Genomic DNA, 27,463 nt, shown 5'->3' with positions numbered 1-27,463 from the left:
ATTATTACGGTGCAAAAGAAGGCTATTTGGCCAATCATGCCTGCACTGCCTCTATTATCTACTCTGGCTCTTTTATCTCGTGCCAATCTCCTGCTTTTCCCAGAACCCTGCACACCAGAACTATCCAAAAATCCATTCCAGTCCTTTTTTAAATGCCTCTATTGAACATGTCTGGCTAATCCCAGTGCCATTTCAGGCACACTGCGCCAAATTCAGGAATGGGAGATTTGGAAGAAAAGATTTACAAGATGCAGAATAGCTTCATGCTTAGACAAATGAAGGCAAATAGACCGTCAATACATTATTGTATGCAGCAGGGGCCATTATAGCAATGTAGTTGCAAGATAGGGTGTTAAAGAATTTAATGCATTGCATGAAGAAATACTGAAGGCATTTAATGCATACATCAACATGTGGAAAAATTTAATAATTTAATTGGAGAAAATGAAGGGCTGAGAAAAGCATGGATTCATTCACAAATGGCCTACAGGTCAACAGAAAATTGCATTTCCAAGGTGCTGAAGGCAGAACTAATTCGTGATTGAATCATGGCTGGAGTTTCCGATGAGGCATTGTCATACCTTTGACAAGCTAGGGAGGATTTGAAACAGGAAATTTCAGTACAGATGAGTAGGCAGAACTGGAGGCTGAATCAGGTGTTTGTCTAAGGAGAAACTGAAGGGTCACGGAAGAAAGCGAGTGAGCCAATTCAGTACATGGGCTGCAAGACAAAAAGTGGATAGAAAACATAGCCCACCAAACCCAGGAAATGCACAACAACCTTCATCTTTGTGAAGGGAATAAACCATGCAAATTGGACAATTGTCCAGGAGGGGCAGCACAATGCCACAATGACAGGAATTTGAGATATTTTAGATAAGTCTACAGAATTCCAAAACAGAATACAGTGAACAAACAAAGCCTATGAAACTAGAACAGTTTAAATTGAAACAACACATAACAGGAATAAAACTATTTCATGAGAAATCCCCTCAGTATTGGAATTAGTTACTGGATTGTTAAACAGGAAGTGAATGGGGAGAGCATGGTGTTTAAACTGGATGCCAGAGTAAATGTCTCAGTGTCATCAGACTAGTGTTCAAATAACATTAAAAAAATGAAATTTCAGTCATCGTCAATGAAATTACTGAATAAACAAACTTGAGATTAAAAGATCAATGAACAGCAAAATGCAGGTACAAGGGTACAGATATCAGACAGTAAGAACTGTCAATTTAACAGGGGCTCAGATGTTTCAGCCCTCTAATATTTGTTTTGGCTCTCAGTCAAATCTTATTATTGTTCACTGAAGGTTGAACCATCTGAGCCATCCATTGATTCAAAGCTTTGGTTGTCTGATATCTGCTATCAGTTTGACAATGTTTGTTCACAATTAACCTCTTTATCAAAGATTTTTTAACACATAATACTGTCATGATTGAATTCATTCATTGTAAATGAAATGTCATATTTTGGCATGATTGGCCACTGGCTGGGAGGAGGGGAAAACTTTGGCAGTGTGCTAAGACATGGTAGGGTGTTTGGGGTGTATAATCTATGCTGCGTTGGAAGTGTGTATTGTGGGGATGAGGACTGTAGGGCTTTTCTTCTTACAGATAAGAAAAAGTCCCCCAGCCCAAAGCAGGTCACTTCCACAGCCATTTCCCCAGGTCACATGTGGAAGTGTGTAAATGAAAATCACCCCTCCAGAATCAGTATTAGCCAAGATAGGTGTGCAAATTAGTAATTTTCCCAAATCCCACTTTGAGGATGAATATCTGGCCCTAACCTTCCCTTCTCTCATCAGAAATGCTCTCATTGTGGGATTCCTTGTTCCTATGACAATTATGTCTCTGATTAGATTATCCTTCTGTTGCCCAATCTTGCAAGACTCATCAAGATGTCACAGAAGAGCCACATACTCTCCTCCTGTTCCTGAACTGTCATATTGAACATGTAGCATTCATAGGTGACATTATTTGCAGGCTCAAACTGTTTGTTCAAGGCCTCTAAAACTTCACAACTTTGTATTTTCTGTTTTTCAGTGAAGTTAGGTTGCAATATAACTTGTAGCATTGTTTCTCCAGTTCTGATATCTTATTGTTCAATACTGTGGCAATCAAATAATTCTATCATTGAGACTGGAGGAATTTTTAATTCAGTCTTAAATCCTCTTACATCTCCATAAGGTCACACAATAGAATATTGTAAGCTAAAATGACCTGCACAACAGTATTTTGTACAGAGTTTCAGACTGAAGTTTTGATTATTACAGCCATAGAATCATGGAAAGGTTACAGCCTGGAAAGAGATCATTCAACCCATCGTATCTGTGTTAGCTGAATAAATTAGTCACCCATTCTATTTCCACTTTCCAGCCCCTAGTCCAAAGCCTTGCAGCTTTCAGCACTTGTTCGTTTTCAAGTTTAGGGTTTCTGCCTCAAAAAACCAAAGCGGGCACTGAATTTCAGATATTCATCACTCTCTTGGTGGAAAGGCTTTTCCTTATGGCCCCTCTACACTTTATACCAATCATCTTAAATCTGTGCCCCTGGTAATTGATCTCTCCACTAGGGAACACCAATCTTTCCTGTCCACTCTATCTAAGTACCTTATTATTTTGCACACCTCAATTTAATCACCCCAAAAGATGCAAGGGATAGGCATTTTTGAATCCTGGGTAAAAACAATGACTGCAGATGCTGAAAACCAAATACTGGATTAGTGGTGCTGGAAGAGCACAGCAGTTCAGGCAGCATCCAACGCGCAGCGAAATCGACGTTTCGGGCAAAAGCCCTTCATCAGGAATAAAGGCAGTGAGCCTGAAGCATGGAGAGATAAGCTAGAGGAGGGTGGGGGTGGGGAGAGAGTAGCATAGAGTACAATGGGTGAGTGGGGGAGGAGATGAAGGTGATAGGTCAAGGAGGAGAGGGTGGAGTGGATAGGTGGAAAAGAAGATAGGCAGGTCAGACAAGTCTGGACAAGTCAAGGAGACAGTTACTGAGCTGGAAGTTTGAAACTAGGATGAGGTGGGGGAAGGGGAAATGAGGAAGCTGTTGAAGTCCACATTGATGCCCTGGGGTTGAAGTGTTCCGAGGTGGAAGATGAGGAGTTCTTCCTCCAGGCGTCTGGTGGTGAGGGAGCGGCGGTGAAGGAGGCCCAGGACCTCCATGTCCTCGGCAGAGTGGGAGGGGGAGTTGAAATGTTGGGCCACGGGGCGGTTTGGTTGATTGGTGCGGGTGTCTCGGAGATGTTCCCTAAAGCGCTCTGCTAGGAGGCGCCCAATCTCCCCAATGTAGAGGAGACCGCATTGGGAGCAACGGATACAATAAATGATATTAGTGGATGTGCAGGTGAAACTTTGATGGATGTGGAAGGCTCCTTTAGGGCCTTGGATAGAGGTGAGGGAGGAGGTGTGGGCACAGGTTTTACAGTTCCTGCGGTGGCAGGGGAAAGTGCCAGAATGGGAGGGTGGGTCGTAGGGGGGTGTGGACCTGACCAGGTAGTCGTGGAGGGAACGGTCTTTGCGGAAGGCGGAAAGGGGTGGGGAGGGAAATATATCCCTGGTGGTGGGGTCTTTTTGGAGGTGGCGGAAATGTCGGCGGATGATTTGGTTGATGCGAAGGTTTGTCGGGTGGAAGGTGAGCACCAGGGGCGTTCTGTCCTTGTTACGGTGGGAGGGTAGGCGCAGTGGTAGTCTGGCGCACTGACCTCTACACCGCTGAAGCCAAACGCCAACTCAAGGACACCTCTTCCTACTGCTCCCTCAACCATGACCCCACCCCCCATCACCAAACCATCATCTCCCAGACCATACAGAACCTCATCACCTCAGGAGATCTCCCACCCACAGCTTCCAACCTCATAGTCCGGGAACCCCGCACTGCCCGGTTCTACCTCCTTCCCAAGATCCACAAGCCTGACCACCCTGGCCGACCCATTGTCTCAGCATGCTCCTGCCCCACTGAACTCATCTCTACCTACCTTGACAGTGTCCTATCCCCCCTAGTCCAGGAACTCCCCACATACGTTCGAGACACCACCCACGCCCTCCACCTCCTCCAAGACTTCCGTTTCCCCGGCCCCCAACGCCTTATCTTCACCATGGATATCCAATCCCTCTACACCTCCATTCACCATGACCAGGGCCTCCCAGCCCTCTGTTTTTTCCTCTCCAGACGTCCCCAACAGTACCCTTCCACTGACACTCTCATTCGTTTGGCTGAACTGGTCCTCACCCTTAACAATTTCTCCTTTGAATCCTCCCACTTCCTCCAGACCAAAGGCGTAGCCATGGGCACCCATATGGGCCCCAGCTATGCCTGTCTCTTTGTTGGCTATGTAGAACAGTTGATCTTCCGTAATTACACCGGCACCACTCCCCACCTCTTCCTCCGCTACATTGATGACTGCATTGGCGCCACCTCATGCTCCCGCGAGGAGGTTGAGCAATTCATCAACTTCACCAACACATTCCACCCTGACCTTAAATTTACCTGGACCATCTCTGACACCTCGCTCCCCTTCCTGGACCTCTCCATCTCCATTAGTGACGACCGACTTGACACTGACATTTTTTACAAACCCACCGACTCCCATAGCTACCTGGATTACACCTCTTCCCACCCTATCTCTTGCAAAAATGCCATCCCGTATTCCCAATTTCTCCGCCTCCACCGTATCTGCTCCCAGGAGGACCAGCTCCACCATAGAACACACCAGATGGCCTCCTTCTTTAGAGACCGCAATTTCCCTTCCCACGTGGTTAAAGATGCCCTCCAACGCATCTCGTCCACATCCCGCACCTCCGCCCTCAGACCCCACCCTTCCAACCGTAACAAGGACAGAACGCCCCTGGTGCACACCTTCCACCCTACAAACCTTCGCATCAACCAAATCATCCGCCGACATTTCCGCCACCTCCAAAAAGACCCCACCACCAGGGTTATATTTCCCTCCCCACCCCTTTCCGCCTTCCGCAAAGACCGTTCCCTCTGTGACTACCTGGTCAGGTCCACACCCCCCTACGACCCACCCTCCCATTCTGGCACTTTCCCCTGCCACCGCAGGAACTGTAAAACCTGTGCCCACACCTCCTCCCTCACCTCTATCCAAGGCCCTAAAGGAGCCTTCCACATCCATCAAAGTTTCACCTGCACATCCACTAATATCATTTATTGTATCCGTTGCTCCCGATGTGGTCTCCTCTACATTGGGGAGACTGGGTGCCTCCTAGCAGAGCGCTTTAGGGAATATCTCCGAGACACCCGCACCAATCAACCAAACCGCCCCGTGGCCCAACATTTCAACTCCCCCTCCCACTCTGCCAAGGACATGGAGGTCCTGGGCCTCCTTCACCGCCGCTCCCTCACCACCAGACGCCTGGAGGAAGAACGCCTCATCTTCCGCCTCGGAACACTTCAACCCCAGGGCATCAATGTGGACTTCAACAGCTTCCTCATTTCCCCTTCCCCCACTTCATCCTCGTTTCAAACTTCCAGCTCAGTAACTGTCTCCTTGACTTGTCCGGACTTGTCCGACCTGCCTATTTTCTTTTCCACCTATCCACTCCACCCTCTCCTCCTTGACCTATCACCTTCATCTCCTCCCCCACTCACCCATTGTACTCTATGCTACTCTCTCCCCACCCCCACCCTCCTCTAGCTTATCTCTCCACGCTTCACTCTCACTGCCTTTATTCCTGATGAAGGGCTTTTGCCCGAAACATCGATTTCGCTGCTCTTCCAGCACCACTAATCCAATTTTTGAATCCTGTTTTTACTTCCTTAATTTTCTTTTTCACTTCACCCCTGTGCCTTCTGTGAAAGGGAATTCCAGACTTCAGATAAAAGATTACCGTTTGGGACTCACATAAGTGAGGTCTATGTTTATCCCGACAGCCACTGGCACTAATATAGCTATGAAAATTCATTAGTCCCATGTGCAGTGACATTATGTTCCATGCAATGTATAAAATGCCTATTGCCTTAAAACTCTTTACAAAGATGACGTTAGAGGCCACATGAGTAAGGCATGCCACAGTGTGCAAAAGTATTTCACCAAACTGTTATGATCTGCAATGCGTTGCTCGAGACTGTAGTAGAGCAGATTTAAGAGGAACCTAGATGAGCACCTGAAGAGAAAACAGTGATAGCAAAAGGGGTGAGAGAGTGGATTGGTTGAGTTACTCCTACAGAGAACAGGAATGAAGACAACACGATGAATTACCTCCTCTGGTGCTGCAACCATTCTACCATTTTTCTTTCTGACGAAAAGCACCAAACTATTGTTCTTGAGGTCTTGCCTTGCAAAATAAACCTGCCACATTTACCTGTGTAACACTAATGCTTCAAAATAATCCACTGTATGTTAAGTGTCTTAATGCATTTTTAAAGCTTTGAGAGCTGCAGATGACGAACCCCTCTTCAGTAGTTCTTGCAGCTTCTGATTGACATGAGGCAAAAAGCAAGAAAGAAGTTGCATTTGAATGATATCTTTCACAATTTCAGAACTTCACAAAGTGCTTCACAGCTAAGGGGATACATTTTTGAGTGTTATTCTCACCTGAAAAATAGGTAGAACTTTTAAGTTTTTGCAATAGCAATTCAACTTGATAACCAACATCACTGTTTCTGTTCATATACATATTCATGCATTCTGCTAATCGTGTGAGGCATTTTCCATGTTGAGATCATATGTGGTCAGTAGTATTCTGTTGAATATTCTGAGAACTCATAGTTAAGTGACCATCGCACTGAATCTTACAGGTAGTGAGAGCATTCTTTACAATAACAGGAGTGAAGCTGTGAAACGAATTTATCACCAACAAAATGAGTTGCGCGTTGCACAGAAGCCCTGGAGATTTGTTAAATGAAATATTGATATTCACTGCTTGAGAAGACCTGCATATTTACTCAATGCCTCAGAAGAAATAAAGCTGCTTTGATTCCTTGGCCATCTTTCTACTTTTTATTGAACAATTGAAAGCAACTGTGAGCTAATTGGAATTTGCTTTCCATCAAAGGCAAGCCACTGAGCAAAAACAAAGATGGGAACAAATCTCTGATTATTCAACCACAAATTGTGTGTAGGCACAAATTGAAAAAAGAGAGCGCCAAGCATACATAAAATTACTTATGGTTGATGAATTCATTCAGCTTATGGTCATGTTGCATGCTGTCCAGAATTATTCAAGGTAACTCAGAGGGAAACCTTTCAAATCCTTAGTGTTTACACAGTGTGTAATTAACACAGTACTGGAAGCAGCAGAGATTCTTGGTGGTGGTATTCTAACTTCCTTAATGGTAGCAAAGCAAGTTCTGTGACTACAGTGTGCAGAAGTATGTTTATATATTTTGAAAGGTAATTTGATTCATTATTGGACAAAGGGGCTGAAGATGTATTGATCAATGAAAACCAAAATGCCCTGTCATCGAACATGTAATTACTTTTTCTAAAATGGGGCAAAGTGTATGCCTCTCAACAGCTAGTTTGATTAATCATACCGGTGTATATGTCATATGCTTGGATTGCTGGAAATGTGCTTTCTAAAAAAAATCCAGTTTTAATTTATTCTTCTTGATTTTAAGTAATTTATTTTTAAATTTAGAGCTGCTGAGGTTGAACTTTTAACAGTGGTTGACATATGATGAGACTGTCATATTCTGCTGTGCCTCATATTATTCTCTATTTAATATATTATGTCTGACTTGTCTAAAGTTACCTGGCTAGTCATGGTTTCACACTTTTTACTCAGCAGTCTGGCTATGTCATCTGTCTGTAAAGTTGTCTGACAATTTCAAACTTGCTTAGACAATTTTATACTTCTATGCAGTAGCTCAGTTTTAATACTATACACAGTTTGCAACAATATGGTTGCAAGCTTTAAATCAAACCTTCAGAAATTAGGATTTCAGTAATTATGTTAAGCAAGATCTCATCAGGCTCTGAGCAGTATGGGTAATGATAAGTGATAGAATCAGGCAAGTTGCCCAGCGGGGCTGATCTCAATGTCAAGATAATCTCACCACAGTTTGTTTGTTTTCTCATAAAGCATTACTAGATTCTCGATTGTCAGTGGCAAGTTCTCAGTTGATGCTCATGTTGTATATTAAACAGCCTAACTTACCATGTGCTGCAATCTTACCAAGCTCACCATATAAAATAGTCAGGAAAACTTGCCTTGGAAATCAGAGTGAGTTCTTGACGGGATCAACTAATGGGTTGCTCTAAAGGACCTCCACCTACCCACAGACCAGGTCACAATCCACTAGCAACAGCCACACGTACCCTTCCTCTATGGATATTGGCACTGCACTTTCAGGGATTCTTTGCCACCATCATAGCTTTGACTAATACATTAGCACCATGCACTGCAAGACTGGATGGGTGTCAGAGAGCACTGACACACAGCAGTGACCAGCTGCATTAGGTACAGGGAACCCATAATATGACATGGACTAGACTGTCCACCCTTGCTGCCTGAGTATTTACCTGGTGCCATTTTGGCATGCCCTGACCATGCCTCCATTGTATTGTCCTGCCGTGTCTTTTATTGGTAATTGGCACAGTTACACAACCAGGCGAGTGACCATGCTATGAATTGTGAAGTTGTCTGTCAAGACGACATGCAGCTTGTCTCAGTACGGTAGCCTCATAGCGCAAGGGACCCATGTTCAATTCCAGCCTCAGGCGACTGTGTGGAGTTTGTACATTCTCCACGTGACTGCATAAGTTTCCTCCGGGTGCTCTGATTTCCTCCCACAGCTCAAAGATGTGCAGGTTAGGTGAATTGGCCGTGGTAAATTACCCATAGTATTCAGGGATGTGTAAGTTAGGTGCATTAATCAGGGGTAAGTGTAAAGTACTGGGGAATGGGTTTGGGTGGGATACTCTTCAGAGGATCAGTATGGATTTGTTGGGCTGAAAGGCCTGTTTCCACACTGTAAGGATTCTAATTTTTACATCAGCCTTATGTCACTCTAATACTTGTATCATGTAGCCTCTGCATTCACACCAAATACTTGGCATCTGCAGCAAGCAGTGGACATGATTGAAAGTTTTCATGGAGTAGTCCACGATGAAATCCATGAGGATACCTGTCAATCGGGAGTCCAGCATGGCTAGGACTGAGCAGCCTCCCACACCAGTCCTGGGCTTCAGCTATGATCAGGTGTCCAGGAAGGACGGCATTGCAAAGTAGGCCATGCCTCCATTCTGTGGGGAGCAGGTCATGGTCAGTCCTTTGTCTCTGTAGGGGCCAGTTGGGAATGGGGAGGACTGTCATAGTAGCAAGCATCTGTGTCCACCAGCCAGAGAGCTGGGCACGTGAGGGCTGATGCTGGCAGATCAGGTCACTCAAGGGGGGTAGACCTTGGTTGTCCCATTTCCTCTATTCATAGAAGTCAAGGGGGAGGCTGACCAGAGAAGAGGGGGCTGCATGTACAAAGTTGGAGTGACATGCACGTGGCTTGGGTGATCACCCAGGAAATGTGAATTCTGTGGTGTTGACAAAAAAGAGCAATTAGAAAGGAGAAAGTGATGTTGAGCATCTCAGTGATGAGACTGAAAGCCACTGGCAGAGGACCTCTCATTGTTCCAATCGTGAAGTACATGGTTAGCATGCAATGTTAGGGAGAATGGCTGTTAAGGGACATGCAGTGAGTGCGGTCTGTGAGCCAACTTGTGAGGGATGAACATGCATCTACAACCACTCACTGGGAGTTCTCAAGGAACATAATTATCCTGTAATGCACGTTATCTTGCCAACACAGACAAGCAGGATGCCTACTGCCAGACCATCCTGCAGCATTGGCTGTCTCAGTTACTCCTCTCTGTCACTGTTGCAAAGCTCCCTCAGATTTGCACTTCTGCCAGCTAAACAGTAACAGTGATGCTTAAGGGAAAAATTACCTAAGGTATCAAAATGTGCTGATTCCATGCTCACACACTGCTATCCTTGGTCCCACAGAATGTTTTGATGCTCATTGTACACCCCAACCATTAATTTTGTTAATGGGCAAGGAGTCATGCTTCATAGAGCCATACAGCACAGAAACAGACTCTTCACTCCAACTCGTGCATGTCAACTAGGTATTCTAAACAGAACTGGTACCATTTGCCTGTGTTTAGCCCATATTCAGAATAGAAACAGAGACTACCACATGAACAGTGCAATACAAGGGTTTATGAAAATAACAACTCTTTAACTAACATTGTATGAAACTAAGTTTTTAACATTACAGTATTGAAACAAAAGATGCAGATGACATTGTATGCCAAACAAAAGCTATTACATCATGTCATATGCTGATCAAATTGTTCACAAGTTTTCTAGCCATCATCTCAGAAATAACTCAGCAGAAGCATATATCCCATCACCAAGTCACATTTTATTTATATGTGTATAGTAATTGTCACTAGTTTATCTTCCTCAGAGCCAGCTCAAAGTGAACAGAGCTTCTGACACTCCTGTTTACATCTGTCAGCCAGGGCTCCCTGACTGAGGCAGTTAACCTGGTACAATCAGGGAACTCATTGTATGAGGTCCACCTGGCTGAGCTGGTTACAATCACTACAGTCCTCATGTGCTTAGTAGACCTTTTCTCTTCCTCTCCTGTTGTGATACACTGAGCTCCCTTGCTCCGCAGATACAGTAGAGAGAGCCTGCTCCATACTGGGGCCAGTTCGCTCTTTGATTGGTAGTTGTGTCTGAATGGTCGAGATGTGTTATGAATGTTGACCCTCTATGGCTGGAACTTCCAAAAATCAAAAAGGTGCAGGGAAAGTGGAGATAGAGGGTGCAGGCAGAGTGGAGTTAGGGGGTCCAGCCACCTCCACAGTGTCCCGAATGAAGACTATAGAGAGGACTGTGTGCAGCTCCTCTGGCTGGGTACCTTGTGGTACTGCCCTGCATCTTTTTGAAGAGGAGATCCTGGACTAGGATCAAGTCTCCCTGACTTACTCTTACCATGCCATCAGTCCTGAGGCTCAATACTGAGGGCAGTGAGATCAGGGATTGTTGACTGTCCAGCTGACTTTGACGGTGTTGGGCCACCCTGCCGCCAGCGACTTATCCATGGAGGCAGACAAACAGTTGTGGGTCTGCCAGCATGTAAGTGTCAGCGGGTTGGTACATCACTCCAGCTTCTCCACTATGGTGGCCAATTCCTCCTCTGTGTCTGCCTGCCTGATGCTGCTGCTGCTGCTCATCTTTGTTCCTTTGAATAAAGTCACTCAGCATCAAAACAAAAGTGTTATTTCCTGCTGGGGTCTCAGCAGGTGCCTGGCCTGTGACACTCCTCTGAGTGCCATTGGTCTGGAGCAGTTTTCCCCTCATCCATTTGTGGAGTGGTTTGAGTGTGGAGCGCAGAGTGCACAGTTATTTCCTGACTCCTTTCATAGCGTGGCAGCACTCTTGCAGGTACACAGTTGGTTTTGGAAGATGGCATAGATGCAAGGGATGCTGGTCTGGGAGTTGAAACCACAGTTAAATTAGTCCTGTAGGGTTGATAGTGAAGGGAATTTTCATTGGTGTGAGTACTGTGAAGGAATTCTTTTTGGATTAATGGGATTATATTCTTGTGTCTCAAATCTTTAAACCTGTGTCATCTGAGTTTATTGGGTTTTTCTATTTTATCTTAATTTATTTTCATACTAAATTTCAGTTTTATTGTTAAAGCTAAATCTGCAATATTCCATACTTAAGTTTCAGTGAGAAGTCACCTTGTTAAAATAAAATGTCCTATCAAGTCAGATTTCAGTCCATGATCTGCCTTGTCCACTGGACAATTCTACTGATTGATTCGAGTTTTAAAGTGTTTTGGTATTTAAAACTAAAATCTTCTGAAAGTGAAGAAAACCTGGCCTGTTGATCTGGAATGGTGCCAACATGGATTTACCAATTCTGCTTTTCCAGGAAAATCGTAGAAGAATGGCCATGATAGATTCGTTAAAAGGCCTAACCTCATTCTTAACTTGAGGCCTACAAATAATAATGAGTAACCTTTTATATCATGGAAAACAAAGTCAAACTACGCAGAGGTCCCATTGGTACCAATTAGAATTATTTTGAATTGGTATCTAAAGATTCGGGTATGTATAGGGATAGGATTGAGTTGTTTTTCCCCAAGGGTTTAAAGCATTCAATGTGTTAATTTGCAGTTTTTCCACCCAGGCATAAAGTTATACCTGGGAGCAGCACAGAGTGAAACATCGGGTGGAGAGATTCACAAACCAGTGACACAGCCATCCCATGTTCTTTCTCTTAATGTAAAAGGAAGAAATGTCTGCCCGGTGTACTCCAGTGGATGCTTTTAACCCAAGTGGCAAAATTGAAAATCCTCATTGAACTGTCAAAGTATATAATCCATTACTTTCTAACATTGAGACAAAAGTAAATGAGAAAAGGAGCATTTGAAGTTTTACAGATGCAGCTTTCCAGAAAATTAGGATATGACTTTTATACCTTTCCTAAAAGTAACTATTGTAGAAAGATATTTCACTGTTAAAGCTACATTTTCACATTGTGATGACCTCACAGCTCCAGTAGGACAACTATGTTCTTATGCAAGTGATTGCTTAGAAAAATGAGTTGTTACATCAAATCTTCTTAGCAATTCCAAATTATTGTGAATTTGAGATTTTTCACAAAGGTGAATAGTCTTGTATTTTACATTAAAAGTCAAAAGCTGCATTACTAATTTTAAATATAATTAATAGAAGGGGATATATTTGCTTTTGGAAGGTTTACCTCTTATATATGGGTTCGATATTAAGTTGTAGCACAGGCTTGCCAGGACCAAACCAATAGATAGTATTGTTTCTATTTTTTAATATTCTGGTGTTCCGTTGCTTTGGCTGAGCGTTATGCATAAGTCAGCTGATGTGGTGTTTCATGTTACAAACCACATTAATATGGGGAAAAAAACGTAACTTTTTACAGTTTAAGGTAAAAGATTGGGTGTTGGTTTAGTGGGTCCAAAGGTAATTGTAAAATGATTGAATGGGTAGCATAGCAACCTTGATACAATTTAGTTTTCATTTAAGATGAAATAAATCAAACCGCATTGTTGCGGCCAAATTCATAAAAATCACATGATTGAATATCTGTTCTATTTTTCTATGCCTGTCAGCACCATGCTGTTGCTGGAGATAGAGGTGAGCAGCATCTCTATTAGGTGTCTGCTAGACCGTGCCTGTCCATTTTTAACATATACAGCATATTTAGATGGTGATTCAAACATGTTCAATGAATAATTATGTCTAACGCCATCCTGAATAACACAATCCTTAATAGCAAGAATAAAATCCTGCTCTTTAAAATATCTTGTGAAGTCATAGATCTTGGGTGCCTCAAACGTGTCATAAATTGGATCTTAAATTATTCATTTATAGCCACATTAATTCAATTTCAAGATGGTTTGGGAAAGCAGGGATTCATTTCTATACCAGATACATAACTTCCATTCTTTATCAACCATATTACAAAATGGTGTTATTTTCAATGCAATAGAAACTATTTCACTCTAAAAATAATACAAATTTCTCTAAACACATATATTTTTGGTATAATTCTGTGGTTTGTTGTTCACACTTATATTAAGTGGAAAAATGTTCTTGTGTTGTGCATCTGAAAATAGTCTTTGTCATATTTTGGGATGAAATCTAATTAACTAAGTACCATGTTCAGATGGGTTGAGTTGAGATTGATACTGTAATTTGCAACAGTAGCGGTCAGTACAAGCAACAGTGAAACTGTATGGCCAACATAATCTTCCCTTACAAAGGAATTCAGATAGAGCTTTAACGCTGTAACTCTAAATCCATTACAGATTTTAAAATGCAGATCTGTATTCATACAAGTATTTTCAAAATTCAATCCATAGTTAAGGGTTTTAAATATTTAGTTTTTTCCTTATTTCAGAACATGATTGTGATTATACTGCATGCATTGATCTTTGTGTTTCTAATGTTATGTTAATGAAATGCTGACAAAGGCAGGACTTTTGTAACAGTTATTTGGGTATCCTTAATTTATGACTAAGAATCTGGTTCTTTGAAACAGATGGTGAAGTGGAAAGGGTTTGTGGGTTTATGTATAAAGGGTGAAAGAGCTATGACAAGTAAACAATAGCAAGTGGAGCATGTGCTTTTCTCAGTCCAAAAGATATGGCCCAGAATACTAAACTGTGCCATCTGTTCTGTGGTTCAGCTGTGCATGTGTCCATCTGAATAATGTATTTGCAGTGCTCTGTCTTCCACACAGGCATCAATAAACACTGACTTGTATCAAATCAAGCTGTTCTCTTGATCGTGCACAAACTGCCCAACATGACATTAAAATACAATGTTCCCCTGCCAGTAAGAGCTCTGTGCTGATGTTCGAAGGCTAGAACCATTTTGTTTCAAGCTTTGTGAAATTTTTTAAATCCACCTTTATATAATTAATTAGTTGTGAGTAGGTCAAAGTACAAATGCCTGGATGCTTCTTGCCAAATACCCAACTGTAATTGTAATACTGAATGACAATGATAAGTTTTGAATTTTGGCTAGTACAAGATTCTAGTTCAGCTATTGTGTACTCGTGCTGTTGATTGAACAGACCTTTTTAAATGGTGTTAGTAAACCAATTCCAGCAATTTGTGAATTTTTAATTATATTTTTTGGAAAATGTTTGCCAGCAGGCTCGTTTAGAAAAACAACACTTCCATGATTAAGTTTACTGTCAAACAAAGTGCTGAAAGTTGGTGTGATTTTTTTTCTCTGTCTCTTGGGAAACTGCGCTGTTCCACTTTTAGCTCTTGATGCAAAAAATCATAGGGAGGAAAGTAAAATGCCAACTAACTGCCTCTTAAACCTGGAAACAGTAGGTGCAAAATAACCACTCTGGTTTGCTCTTCAATAATTTCTCCAATTGTGTTCCCTACTACAGCCACTCCATCTTTGAAATAAAAATCAAAGTTAAAAAAGTATAAATTCTGCCTGATTGCCTCATTTGCACTATTTCTCCCTAAATAAGCTGCTACACTGAGTCTCTCACTGTCTGATTTGGTACTGTTTGCATGCTCTCGCTCTGCAATTGTCTGCAGGGTAGCTCTGTCCAAGGAAACAAATTACGTTTGGAAAGAAAGTTGAAATTTGAACTATATCAAGGACCTGTGCACTAAATAAATGCAACGTTGTCAACTTTGCAAAAAATAATAAACAGATGAATGCTGTGAAGCTAACATTAAAACTGAAATCACTTGTTCATTCTTTGAGACAAATGGCATATTAAATTGATCACACACAAATAGCATTTTAATGTAAAAGAATGTAAATGAATGTAAACCATGTTGTGGTAGTGTAATGGTTATGATACTGGATGCAAGGTCGTAAGTCTAAATCCCAACATGACAAGCTCTGGAATTGATTCAATAAATCTAGTTGCTTAATATCAGTGCCAGAATTGTCTCCCGCCGGTTGAAGGCTGCTGATTTGACATGAAGTCCCAATTGCCTCACTGAAGAGAAAGAGTCCTGTTACTTGTATCTATTACCATTGCCTAGCCTAGCTTGCCAGTGACTCCAGTCCCCGCTGTATGGTTCAGTTTAGCACACTTTGAAGTAAAAATCATAGAATCCCTCAGTGTGGAAGCAGGCCATTTAGCCCATTGAGTCCACACCCACCCTCTGAAGAACATCCCATCCAGATCCACCCCCTACTCTGTTCCCAAAACGCTGCATTTCCCATGGCTAATCAACCTAGCCTGCACATCCCTGGACACTATGGACAATTTAGCATGGCCAATGTACCTAGTCTAGTAATCCACTTAATTATAAAATTATTTGCTACAAGAAGGGAACTTTTCAGTGTGTCTAACGATCATTTAAGTAGAATAAATTATATTGTTTCTTGTCCAATAATCTTGCTGAGCAAGTTAGATCCTTGATTAATTCAAAGCATGACATATTATCCCAGCCAATTCTTACTTGTTTGGTATGACAGGGAGCCATTAAAGTGGGGATAGGAAGGAAAAAGGAATGTAGTGCTGGTAGGGTAGTGCTGGTATAATTGGGAGGATAGATTCTGTTGTCTGCAGCTGTGAGTGAATCACAAACATATGTTGCCTGTCTGGTTAAGGACATCTCCACAGGGATGTAGAAGAACTTAAAGTGAGAAGGGAGGAATTCATTTGTTGTCACTACATTGGTACTAGCGACATTGATAGGACTGGAAAGGAGATTCTGCTGAAAGATCTTGTACAGTTAGGAGCTAATCTAAAATGGAGAACCACCAAGGTGATAATCTCAAAATTATTATCTGAGCCAGAGGCAAATTAGTGTAGGATAAATGAAATCAAGGAGTTAAATGCATGACTTAAAAATTGGCATGGAAGAACAGCATTTCAGTTTGTGGAGCACTGGCACTAGTACTGAGTATGAGGGAGCTGTTCCAGTTCGACAGGCTTCACTTGACGTGTTGGGAACAAATGTGCTCGAGGCTAGTCAGACCACAGCTGGAATATTACAAACAGTTTTGGATCTCCCTATCTAAAGAAAGATATACTGGCATTAGAGACATTGCAGAGAAGTTTCACTAGGTTGATCCTGAATATGGAGGAATCTTCTTTTAAGGAGAGGTTGAGTGGGTTAGATTTATACTCATTGGAATTTGTAGGAGTGAGAGGTGACCTTATTAGCGGGCTTGACAGAGTAGATATGGAGAGGTTGTTTCCTATTGTGGGAGAGTCCAGGACCAGAGGACATAATCTCAAAGTAATGAGTTGCCCATTTAACACTGAAATAAGTTTTTTCCCCCTCTGGGGATAACGAATACGTGGCCCGTAACTGTGGAAAGTTGTCTCGGCTGGGTTGTTCGGTACATCCAAAGCTGAGGTAGACAGATTTCTAATCGTTAAGGGAATCAAGGGTTATGGGGAAAAGGCAGGAAGTTGAATTGAGGATTATTAGATCAACCGTGATCTTATTGAATGGTGGAACAGACTCGATGAACTAAATGACCTACCTCTTCTCCCATTCCCTATTTCTTATGGTCTTATAAATGCTAGAGATCTGAAATAAAGACATAAGTTTGGTAGATCTGACAGCATCTGTGGAATAAAAAACAGAGTTTGTGTTCCGTGTCCAATATGACACTTCTTTGGAACTGGTGAGTAAGTTATTGGAGGGAATTCTGAGATACAGGATTTATATGTATTTCAAAAAGACTGATGAGGGATAGTCAACATGGTTTTGTGCTTGAGAATTCATGTCTCACTAACTTGATTTGAGTTTTTTGAAGCAGCGGCAAAGAGAATTGATGAAGACAGAGCTGAAAACATTGTCTATATGGACTTCAGCAAAGTGTTCAACAAGGTTTTCATGGTAGACTAGTTAGTAAGGTTAGATCACATGGGATCCAGGGAGCTAGCCGATTACATACAACATTGGTTTGAAGGTAGGATACAGAGGGTGGTGATAGAGGATTGCTTTTTAGACTGGACGTTGATCAAGTGGGCCAATGGGCTGAGGAGTGGCAGATGGAGTTTAATTTAGATAAATGTGAGATGATGTGTTTTGCTAAGGGAAACCAGGGCAGGACTTATACAGTTAATGGTAGGGCCCCCGGGGAATGTTGTCAAACAAAGAAACTACAGATGCAGGTTCCTTGAAAGTGGAGTTGCATGGAGACAGAGTGGGGGCAACGAAGGCATTGGCATGCTTGTTTTTATTGGTTGGAACTTTTTCACACAGAGGGTGGTGTGTATGGAACAAGCTGCCAGAGGAACTGGTGGAAGCAGTTACAATTATGACATCTAAAAGGCATCTAGATGGGTATATGAATAGGAATGGTTGAGAGAGATATGGGCCAAATGCTGGCAAATGGGAAAAGGTCAGATTGGGATGTCTGGTTGGTATGGACGAGTTGGACTGAAGGATCTGTTTCCATGCTCTGACTGTTTGACTGTAGGGAGAGACAGGAAAATCTCATGAATCATATGCCATTGATAAGTAGCAGAGATGAATGAATCAGGTTATGGACGGTTAGACAGATTGCAGATCAAAGCTGCTATAGAACAAAAGGTAAAGGAAGTGTAATGTTTGTAGGGAAAGTGAGGCATGGGTACATATAAGGTTCTAATAATAGAATAAAAATGAAATCTGGTTGAAAGCAAAACTATTCAAAAGCAAGATACAGATACTGCAGGGTGGCGCTAAGAGGTGGGGGAATATCAAAATGCAGAGAAGGATTTGTGGTGTAAAGTTGTTGAACTCAATGTAGAGTCCTGAAGGCTATAAAGTGCCTGAACAGAAAATGAGGTTCTATTCCTCCAGTTTACATTGTGCTTCTCTGGAGCACTGCAGCAGGCCTAGGACAGAAATGTCAGCGTGAGAGCAAGATAGTGTAATCAAATGGCAAACAACTGAGAGGCCAGGGGCACTCTTACAGACTGTGTAGGGGTTTTCTCAAAAGCAGTAACCCAGTCTATATTGGTCTCCCCAATATAGAGGAGACCATATTGTGAGCAGCAAATACAGTAGACTAGATTTGAAAGTACAAGTGACTCACCTGGAAGGTGTGTTTGCAGCCTTGTCATTGAGGAGAGAGGCGGTGAAAGCGTTTGTGATAAACATTCTGCAATTGCATAGAATGTGCTGTAGTGGGAGACGAGATGTTGTGGGTGTGGGAGGAGTGGACCATACTGTTATAGGGAATGGTCCCTACAGGATGCTGATAGGAGAAGGAAAGGAAGATGTGTTTATTGATGATAACATGCTGCATTTGATGGATAATGCAGAGGATGATCATTTGAATATGGAGACAGATTGGACAGAATGTGAGGACAGAGGAATCCTATCTTGGCCTTGGGTGGCAGAGGAAAGGACAAGGGCACAAGTGCAGGAAATGAGTTAAAGGCTGAGGACATATCCTTGGTTGAGAAAAAAACCAAGATCTGAGACATGTCAGAACCACTGCTGTGGAAGCTTGCATCATTGGAACAGATGCAATAATGATAAAGAATTAAGGAGAATGGAAATAAGTCCTTACAGGAAGCAGTGTGTGAGGAATAAGTAGCTGTAGGGGATGATGCCTTTGTAATAAATATCAGTGGAAAGCCTATACCCAGAAAAGATAACAGAGAAATCAAGGGAGGTAAGGGAAGAGTCAAAGAAGGACCAGGTAAAGGTGAGAAAGGATGGAAATTACCAACAAAGTTGATTCTTTTCAGATCCAGACAAGAGCTGAAAGCGAAACTGATATATTAATCAATACGCTGGAGAAAGAATTGTTTAAGAGGACCCTAAGTAGGACTGAAACTAAGAATGTTCCCCTTACCCAACAAAAAGAGAGGCATAGCTGAGATCCATGCAGTTATCCATAGCCTTTAACATGGAGACATTGAAACATGTTCAAGGAGAAATTGTTGTGGAGAAAATGAAAAAACAAGCTTAGCCAGACAGAGGAGGGTAGTGGTAGTGGGGTCTACACTTGCCTCCATTCAAGGGAGAAGAAGGGTACCCCAATACAATGGTCTACACCTTGGGGTAGAAAGGTGTTGAGGAATTAGACATCCGTAGTGAAGAGAAGGCAGTTAGTGCCAGGAAACTGGAAATTGTTGAATGGACGTAGGGTGTCAGAATAAACACAAATGAAGCTGGGAAGATACTGAACAAGGGATGAAAAAAAAGTTAAGATTGGAAGAAATAGGTTCAGTGGGGCAGGAACAAGCTGAAATTATGGTCTGCCAGGGTAATCCTGTCTGTGAATTTTGGGAAGAAGGTCAAAACAAGCTGTACAAACTTAGGGTCCATGAAGTGGGAAGCTGTGGTGGAGAAACTGTGGCAGAGATGTGGTCAGTGATAGTCCGAGAAACATGGTTTGGTTTTTCAGTAGTGAAATCATGATCTAGGGAAAGCTAGAAAGAGGCATCTAAGAGCTGGCACTTAGCCTCTGTGAGATGAAGGTTGGTACAATCGATGACACCAGCACCATTCCCATTAGTATGTTTAATAACAGAGTCAGAGTTGGATCTGAAAGAATAAACTACATCAAGTCCAGACATAGACATTGGGGTGTGGGGAGAAGAGGAATCCAGGCAGCTGATATCAAATTAATAGTTCTCAATGAAGAGTTCAGGTGTGGGGGAAGAATATTGAGAATAGGTGAAAGAGTTTGTTGAGTGAGGAGAAGGCTGCTGCCCAAAGGAATGGGCACAAAGGCATAGGCAACAATAGAAGAAGTCAACATTGTGTTGTACATGATCTCATTGAGGTGGGGGCCATAAAGGGATAAAGGGTCCTTTCCTGAGCACAGTTCATTTAACATTAGATAATGGAAGGTAGGCTAATTTAGTGAATATATGAAGTGGCATGAGAATAAGGGATGGGGTGAGATGGAATGGGATTTATTTGTACCCTGTGTATAGGAAGTATAGAAAGGGCGATGGCTAGCACAATGGGACATAGCTTTAAGTTGAGAGGTGATAGATATAGGTCAGATGTCAGAGGTAGTTTCTTTACTCGGAGAGTAGTAGGGGCATGGAACGCACTGCCTGCAACAGTAATAGATTTGCCAGCTTTAATGGCATTTAAATGGTCATTGGATAGGCATCTGGACAAGAATGGAATAATGGAGGTTAGATGGGCTTCAGATTGGTTCCACAGGTTGGCACTACATTGAGGGTCGAAGGGTCTGTATTGCTCTGTAATGTTCTATGTTCTGTGTATCTTCTAACCAGTGCACTGAATAATAAAGAAATGTTATTCACTAAATTAGTTTGTTTTTATTGGATTGTGATGTTCTTTTTATTTTCCTGAAGCAAATAATCATGATCTCACACTCACTTCCATTACATATTGTGTATGCACTTGAAGGACAGCACTCAAATTAGGTTTACAGCTTTAACATTGGAGACACCAGTAATGCTCAGTAACGGGGTAATTGAAATATTCCACCAGCTGCTGCAATTTTAAAGCCACTATATTTAATCTTGTTTCTATGGAAACCATGCAGATTGAATGTTGCCTCCATTTTCAATTAGTTAGGTGCCCATCTACAGATCCTCTGTATTTATAGCCACATTTCATGGACTTCAATATTGTGCTGGTGGATGCAATCTATCTGGGTTACTGTCTGGCCTTTGGCTCATGAAACTGATTTTGTCAGACTGTCGACCTAGATATAGGGTGTATTCAATTTAATTCAATGACTTGTATATGTTTTGATCAAAGCTGAATGTATTCCAGTTGATCAGGTAGTTTTAATACCAGGAGCAACCATAATGAAGTGGCTCGGCCAAGAAGCCACTACTCTGCAATCAGAATCAGTGAGTATCCCTTCTTTGCCTTCAGACATACCCTCAGAACATCATCAATAAGAAACGCTTTGATACTTTGATTTTGAAATGCAGTGATCCCAAAAGTAAGTTCATAAAATTCTGCATTTAAATCATGTCTGTGCTGGGATTAATGCAGGTCCCACATAATTACATGTTGCTGATTTATTCAGTAATTTATTTTCGAACCAGATTCATTTAAAAGTCTTTTAACACCTTGAAATGAAAACCAATCTTACAATTTTGAATGCAATTAATGTGCAAATAGTTGATTTACAAGGAACAATTCATAATCCATGTTATTTTAGTAAGTACTTTCAGGGAGTAAGGGAAGGTTATATGTTTTTCAACACTCGCTTCATCAAAGAAATGTTTAATGTTTTAGTACCATGACTTTGAGAGGGTCGATACAAGTACCATCATCACTTTTATACATTGAGTCCTAATATATTGGATTTAGTTGACATAAGGTAAATTGATTGATTGAAACAGCATTTTGAGCTCTGGCTAAGATTGTGCATATTATTGTTCTCAAATCTGAAATCAAATCGAATCAAAACAAGCTTGAAATGATGTAGCTAATAATTATGTATCAGCATCAGTAGATTGGTATCTGGACTCCAGAGAGAATTGACTGTACTTAGATACATCAAATATTGTTTATCTTCATCACACAACTATTTGTTAGAGTCTCAATCCGTATTGTTGAACTTTTTTATGCATAGTGAGTGAATCTTGGGCAATTTCCTCTTTCACCAATTTTCACTTCCTACTTCTTAAAAACAACTCTTTTGCAAACTCATCCACAGCTTCCTAATAAATGGATATTTACAATCATCTGATGAAAAAGATTTAAACAAAAGCAAAATACTGTGGATGTTGGAAATCTGAAACAAATACAGAAAATGCTGGAGAAACTCAGCAAGTCTGACAACATCTGTGGAGAAAGAAACAGAGTTCATGTTTTGAATCTGATATGACTTCTTCAGAACTGAAGAAACATTAACTCTGTTTCTCTCTCCACAGATGCTGCCAGACCTGATGAGTTTCTCCAGTATTTTCTCTGTGTGCTTGATAGTAAAATTTTATTTTTGCACACTTGGCAGTTAAATCTCTGGAAAAATCACTAATGGAAGAGTGCGCTGGGTGCCACCCCATGCACTTCAGGCAATGCCCTACAAATTGCTATACCCATGAATATCTAAAAATGGAGTGAGTTTTTGTAAGTTATGCTTCTCTTTTCAGCTAAAGCAACAGCCAAGGCTCATTCATAGCACTGTCACCTCTGAATCAGAGGGTCAGGAATTCAAGTCCCACTCCAGTCAGCACATAATGAAGCCTGGCACTTCACTGTTGTACTGAGGAAGTGCTGCACTATCAGAGCTATTATTCTTCAAATGAGACTTTAAACCAAGGCTTTGTCTGCCCTCCCATTTGGTTGTAAAGATCCATTGGCAAAATTGGTAGAAGGTTCAGGGTCTTCTCTTGACATCAATATTCATCTGTCAACCAGTATCTCTTACATATTTTTTCATTAGTGTTTGTAGAAATGCGCAATATACAATTGAGCTGCTATCTTTCTTACAACAATAACTACACTTCAAACAGTTAATTCATTAACTTTAAAACTGTTTTGGGATATTCTGAGGATATGAAAAATACGTGATAAATTCAATTTATTTTTCAAAAATATGGCAAGATTGGAGGTTTAAAGTTTTCTCATGTCCTTGATAAATATAGTCTTTGTCATATTATCCTTTAATTTTTATTACTGAGCCTTGTTATGTTCACACATTTTAAAATTTTGTTTGTGATTAATATAAGTATAAAAATACATTTCAAATTATTTGATTTAGTATTTTTTATTTTTAGAAATGGAAAGCTTCCACAGAAGGTGAAGAATATGAAGCTGAAGGTAAGGATGAACTGCAGACTTAAAATATCTTGTGAACACTAAGGTTTAGTTCATTTTTTAAAGCAATGCAAACTTTTGGTATTTTTAAAAACTGAGCTTCTCTGATAGTCTAGTCAGTTTGTTTTGTGAGTAACTGAGGTGTTCAGACCAGGAGCTTCAGAGTTTGACCTGTAGTTGTTGAATTAACTGTGGTTAGCTGAGATGAAAGTAGGGTACCATTTAGGCTGAGTACTCCTGGGCCAGGGATCTTAACCCCTAATCACTGGGTGATGTCAGCATGTGACATGTTGTGAGGACATAATTCAGTTCAGTTGTGATGTCCCCTTGAATTAGATGCTGAGCTGCTGCGACCCAGAACTACCCACCAAGGAATCAACAATTTCAGTGTGAAAGAGTAATTATTGAAGGAGGTGGGGAAATTCCCACCTGACACATGCTGTCAGAGTGTCCCATAGCATTGACTATCCTTTCATATCATACCTAAGTATCTTCGGCTAGATTTTCTCTTTGTTTTGGGGGTGGTGGTGGTGGGGGGGGTGGGGGAGGGGGGGGGGATGGTGGTGAATGTCTTTAAGAGTGAGACTCCACAATCCTATTCCCACCATTAACAAAGCCAACCAGATCAAGTACCAATGAAGCGCTAAAGTGGTAGCCTGGCAGATACTTGGCCAGTCAGTTCCTACCTGCCCTGCCCTGCCTGAAGTTGCTGGACAATCAGAGGCTAGTGATCCCTATGAAAGGTGAAGCTACATTAAAGGTTTTGACTGCTCTCTGCAGACCAGGAGCAGCAGGGAGGCAAGTAATTTTGGCGTGAAGTTGTGGTCACAAGAAGCGAGGGATAGGAAGCAAGAGCAGGGTTCGGCTTTCAGCAGCAGCTGTCTGCACACCATCTATAATTCCAACTGCCCCAGACTGAGACAAATCAATGCATTCCTCTCACCCATCCAGTAAGCATGTAGCAATCAGAAAGATGGCCACTGGGGACAAAGTTAACAGGAAATTTTGGGCTGAGGCTCTGAAGTGCTTGTTAAGGGCCTTAATCAACAGCAGGTCAGGACGATTGACTGTGAACCTTCCCACTTAGGACTTAGTGCCTGAAGTGGTATGAAGGCAGCCATTATGTCCACTAAATGAATTGCCATTCCCCCCAATCCAGGGAAAATTCCAGGCCTTCAGGTCTAAGCCTAGATGGTAGAGGTTGGTAGGCCTCTTGGTTTATCTGTCCCCTGATCCAGTGGTACTGAAGCTCATTTATAGCAACCCGTCTGCTTTTGCTGATATCAGCTAACTCAGTACAAATGGAGAGAGATGCTGTTGACTGGTCTGGACAAGAACCACATCTAGTAATTAAATAGTCAGGGTTTATTCTTATATATTCAATAGATGTTTCATTTTACAAATTACTTTATGTAATAAATGGTAACTGATGATACAAGTGAGCTTTGACTTCATTAGTCAAAGTCCATTTGGAATTTGTTATATAAAATGGTGAATTTTATTCACGATAGTAATAATGGATTTTTGGTTAACTCTGAAGTAAAGATTGCTGTGTGCTGCTCAAATCTGGACATTATGGAATACAAATGACACACATTTAATGAACATTTGCTGAAATTTTCTCATTCACCCCAGCCAAGTCTGTGTTTCTACGTTGTTGATTAAAGAACAGACATCTTTGGGTGAGAAACAAAACAGAAATTGATGAAGAAACTAAGTAGATTTGGCAGTATCTGTGTAAGGAAAGCAGAGTTAACATTTTGAGTTCAGTGGCCCTTTGGTGGAGAATAGATTGTATAAAGATGCAAGAGTATAGTTTGGATTAATTGTGAATTCCTATATGCCTCTCAGAAACTCAAAATAACGGTATGGATTTACTTGGGGGAGTGGTGTAATGTTTGACCAATCTCTCCCCAGTAGAAAAGACAGACTTTAAAAATAGTTTTCCCACAACAATAACCCCCTAGAGCTCAGACTCTAAAGGAAAGAAGTTTCACCCTTGAGAACTGATTGGCCAGCAGTCATCTAGTCCTAGCAGTGCTATAATTAGTAGTGGCCAATGCTGGGGCTGCAGGGAGTCATGGGAATGCAGGAGATTGGGCTGTAGGATATAGGGAGGCACAAAGGAACGGTTGACCCTGATATGCACAGAGCAACTTTGCCCCTCCCCAAAAGAGGAAACACTTTTGTACCCAAGCCCAAATGGGAGACAACACCCACCCCTCCCCACCCCTTTCTCCCTTTTCAACACTGGTGAAAAAGCAGGCTGGCCTCTTTCATCCGCCTTTCATTGCTCATTATATTTCTGGCAGCAGATGCTGAATTAAGTTGGTGAGCCAAGTAACCCTCTTCTATAACCAATCAGTGTCCAATCTAGGTGAGTGCTGGGTGGAAAATGAAAGATGAAAAAACTATTCAGATTGTGCCGTTGATATAAACAAATTCCTTGTTCTGGGTTTTAGGTATATCTTCCTGCCTCCCCATGTACATATTGGGGCACTGCCGTGAATCGTGCAGTTGGCAGCAATGACAGTCACATTGCTGTTGTCCATGAAGATTTTGCCAACCTAAAAATAATGTACATTTCCTCTGGGATACTTCAATCTGTGCTGAAGAAGAAATGCATAGTGCAGAATCACCCATCAAACTTCAATGAGTGGAATAGAGTCAGGAGAACACGAGTGAATGCCCCCCCCCCCTCCATTTGTTGAGTACTTTTTTTATTGTACTAACTGCTAAATCCTGGTAAGCATTTAAAATTCCAGTTGTTTAACAGATAATCGAGGATTAATGAATGGGCGCATGAATTAGTGGATGATGTGAATATGTGGGTGAGCACTTGTGTGGTTAGTCAGGATGGAGGAATAATCAGTTGGTCAGGAGTGGATGGTAGTTGTGACTGGTTGAGGGGTAGTCAGGTCTGATTTGATAGTATGGTAAGGTAGGTTGGGAGTGGTAAGACAATGGCAATCAGTGGATCGGATCATTAATTGACCCTTTAATGGCATCAAATGACACTTTCCAGCAGATTCCAGATTGGGCCTTCCCACCCAGAAGTTTGGAAAGGAGGCAGGTTTCCAGCTTACAGCGCATAAATGGTGTCTCCTGACCTCAATCAGATTACCAGCTGCAGCTCTTGTTAGCCCGCTTGATGGCTCTGGAGCTGGGAATAGACTCACTTTGGAGCATCCGCGATGCCGAGGAGGTCGTGGATAGCATGTACAGCGAATTGGTCACCTTGCAGATTAGGATTACAGACGGAGAAAGGGAATGGGTGACCAAAAGGCAGAGCAAGTGTAGAAAGGCAGTGCAAGTGTGGCTGCGGTCATCTCCCTCCAAAACAGGTATACCATTTTGAATACTGTTGGGGGAGATGGCTCACCTGGGGAAGGCAGCACTAGCCAAGTTCATGGCACCATGGCTGACTCTGCTGTAGAGAAGAGCGGGAAAAAGAGTGGAAGGGCTATAGTCATAGGGGATTCAATTGCAAGGGGAGTAGATAAGCGTTTCTGTGATCAAAAATGAGACTCCTGAATGGGATGTTGCTTCCCAGGTGCATGGATCAGGGATGTCTCAGATTAGCTGCAGAACATTCTGAAGGTGAACAGCCAGTTGTCGTGGTGCATATCGGCACCAATGATATAGGTACAAAATGGGAAGAGTTCCTACAAGCAGAATTTAGTGAGTTAGGAGCCAAGTTAAAAAGTAGGACCCCAGGTAGTAATCTCAGGATGGATACCAGTGTGACGTGCTAGTCAGAGTAGAAATGAAAGAATAGGCAGATTAATGTGTGGCTTGAGAGATGATGCAAGAGGGAGGGGTTCAGATTTTTAGGACATTGGGACTGGTTCTGGGGAAAGTGGTACTATTACAAATTGGATGGTCTATATCTAGGCCAGACTGGAACCAATGTCCTTGAGGGTGCTTTTGCTAATGCTTTTGGGGAGGATTTAAACTAATGTGGCAGCGGGTTGGGAACCAAATGAGCAGATTTGTGGACAAAAAGGAGGTAGTAACTAAAGTCTGTGAGGAACTAGGAAATGAAGTCAGCGTGACTAAGGGGAAGAGTAGGCAGGGAGCAGATGATGAACACAAGGGGCAGGTAGTCTGAGGTGCATTTGTTTCAATGTGAGAAGTGTGGTAGGTAAGGGAGATGAACTTAGGGCTTGGATTAGTACCTGGAAGTATGGTGTTATTGCTATTATTGAAACTTGGTTGAGGGAAGGGCATGA

The 27,463-nt window shown here is 41.9% G+C and overlaps 1 protein-coding gene across 4 annotated transcripts in view; it reads left to right on the top strand.

Annotated features, from left to right (window-relative positions):
* The window catches only part of nin (ninein (GSK3B interacting protein)), a 193,682-nt gene that overhangs the window by 93,563 nt on the left and 72,656 nt on the right, over nucleotides 1–27,463 (top strand). For all 4 annotated transcript variants that reach the window (XR_011960443.1, XM_072568685.1, XM_072568686.1 and 1 more), the window contains exon 5: nucleotides 23,192–23,234. Coding sequence is in view for 3 of the 4 variants with exons in the window: in XM_072568685.1 (XP_072424786.1) it covers nucleotides 23,192–23,234 (43 nt within the window). In the remaining variant the exon portion in view is untranslated. The remainder of the gene's footprint in view (nucleotides 1–23,191; nucleotides 23,235–27,463) is intronic.

The sequence above is a fragment of the Chiloscyllium punctatum genome, chromosome 4, assembly GCF_047496795.1.
Source record: "Chiloscyllium punctatum isolate Juve2018m chromosome 4, sChiPun1.3, whole genome shotgun sequence".
Lineage (NCBI taxonomy): Eukaryota > Metazoa > Chordata > Chondrichthyes > Orectolobiformes > Hemiscylliidae > Chiloscyllium > Chiloscyllium punctatum.
The sequence above is the reverse complement of the archived record's forward strand: the minus strand, read 5'-3'. Positions and strand labels throughout refer to the sequence as shown.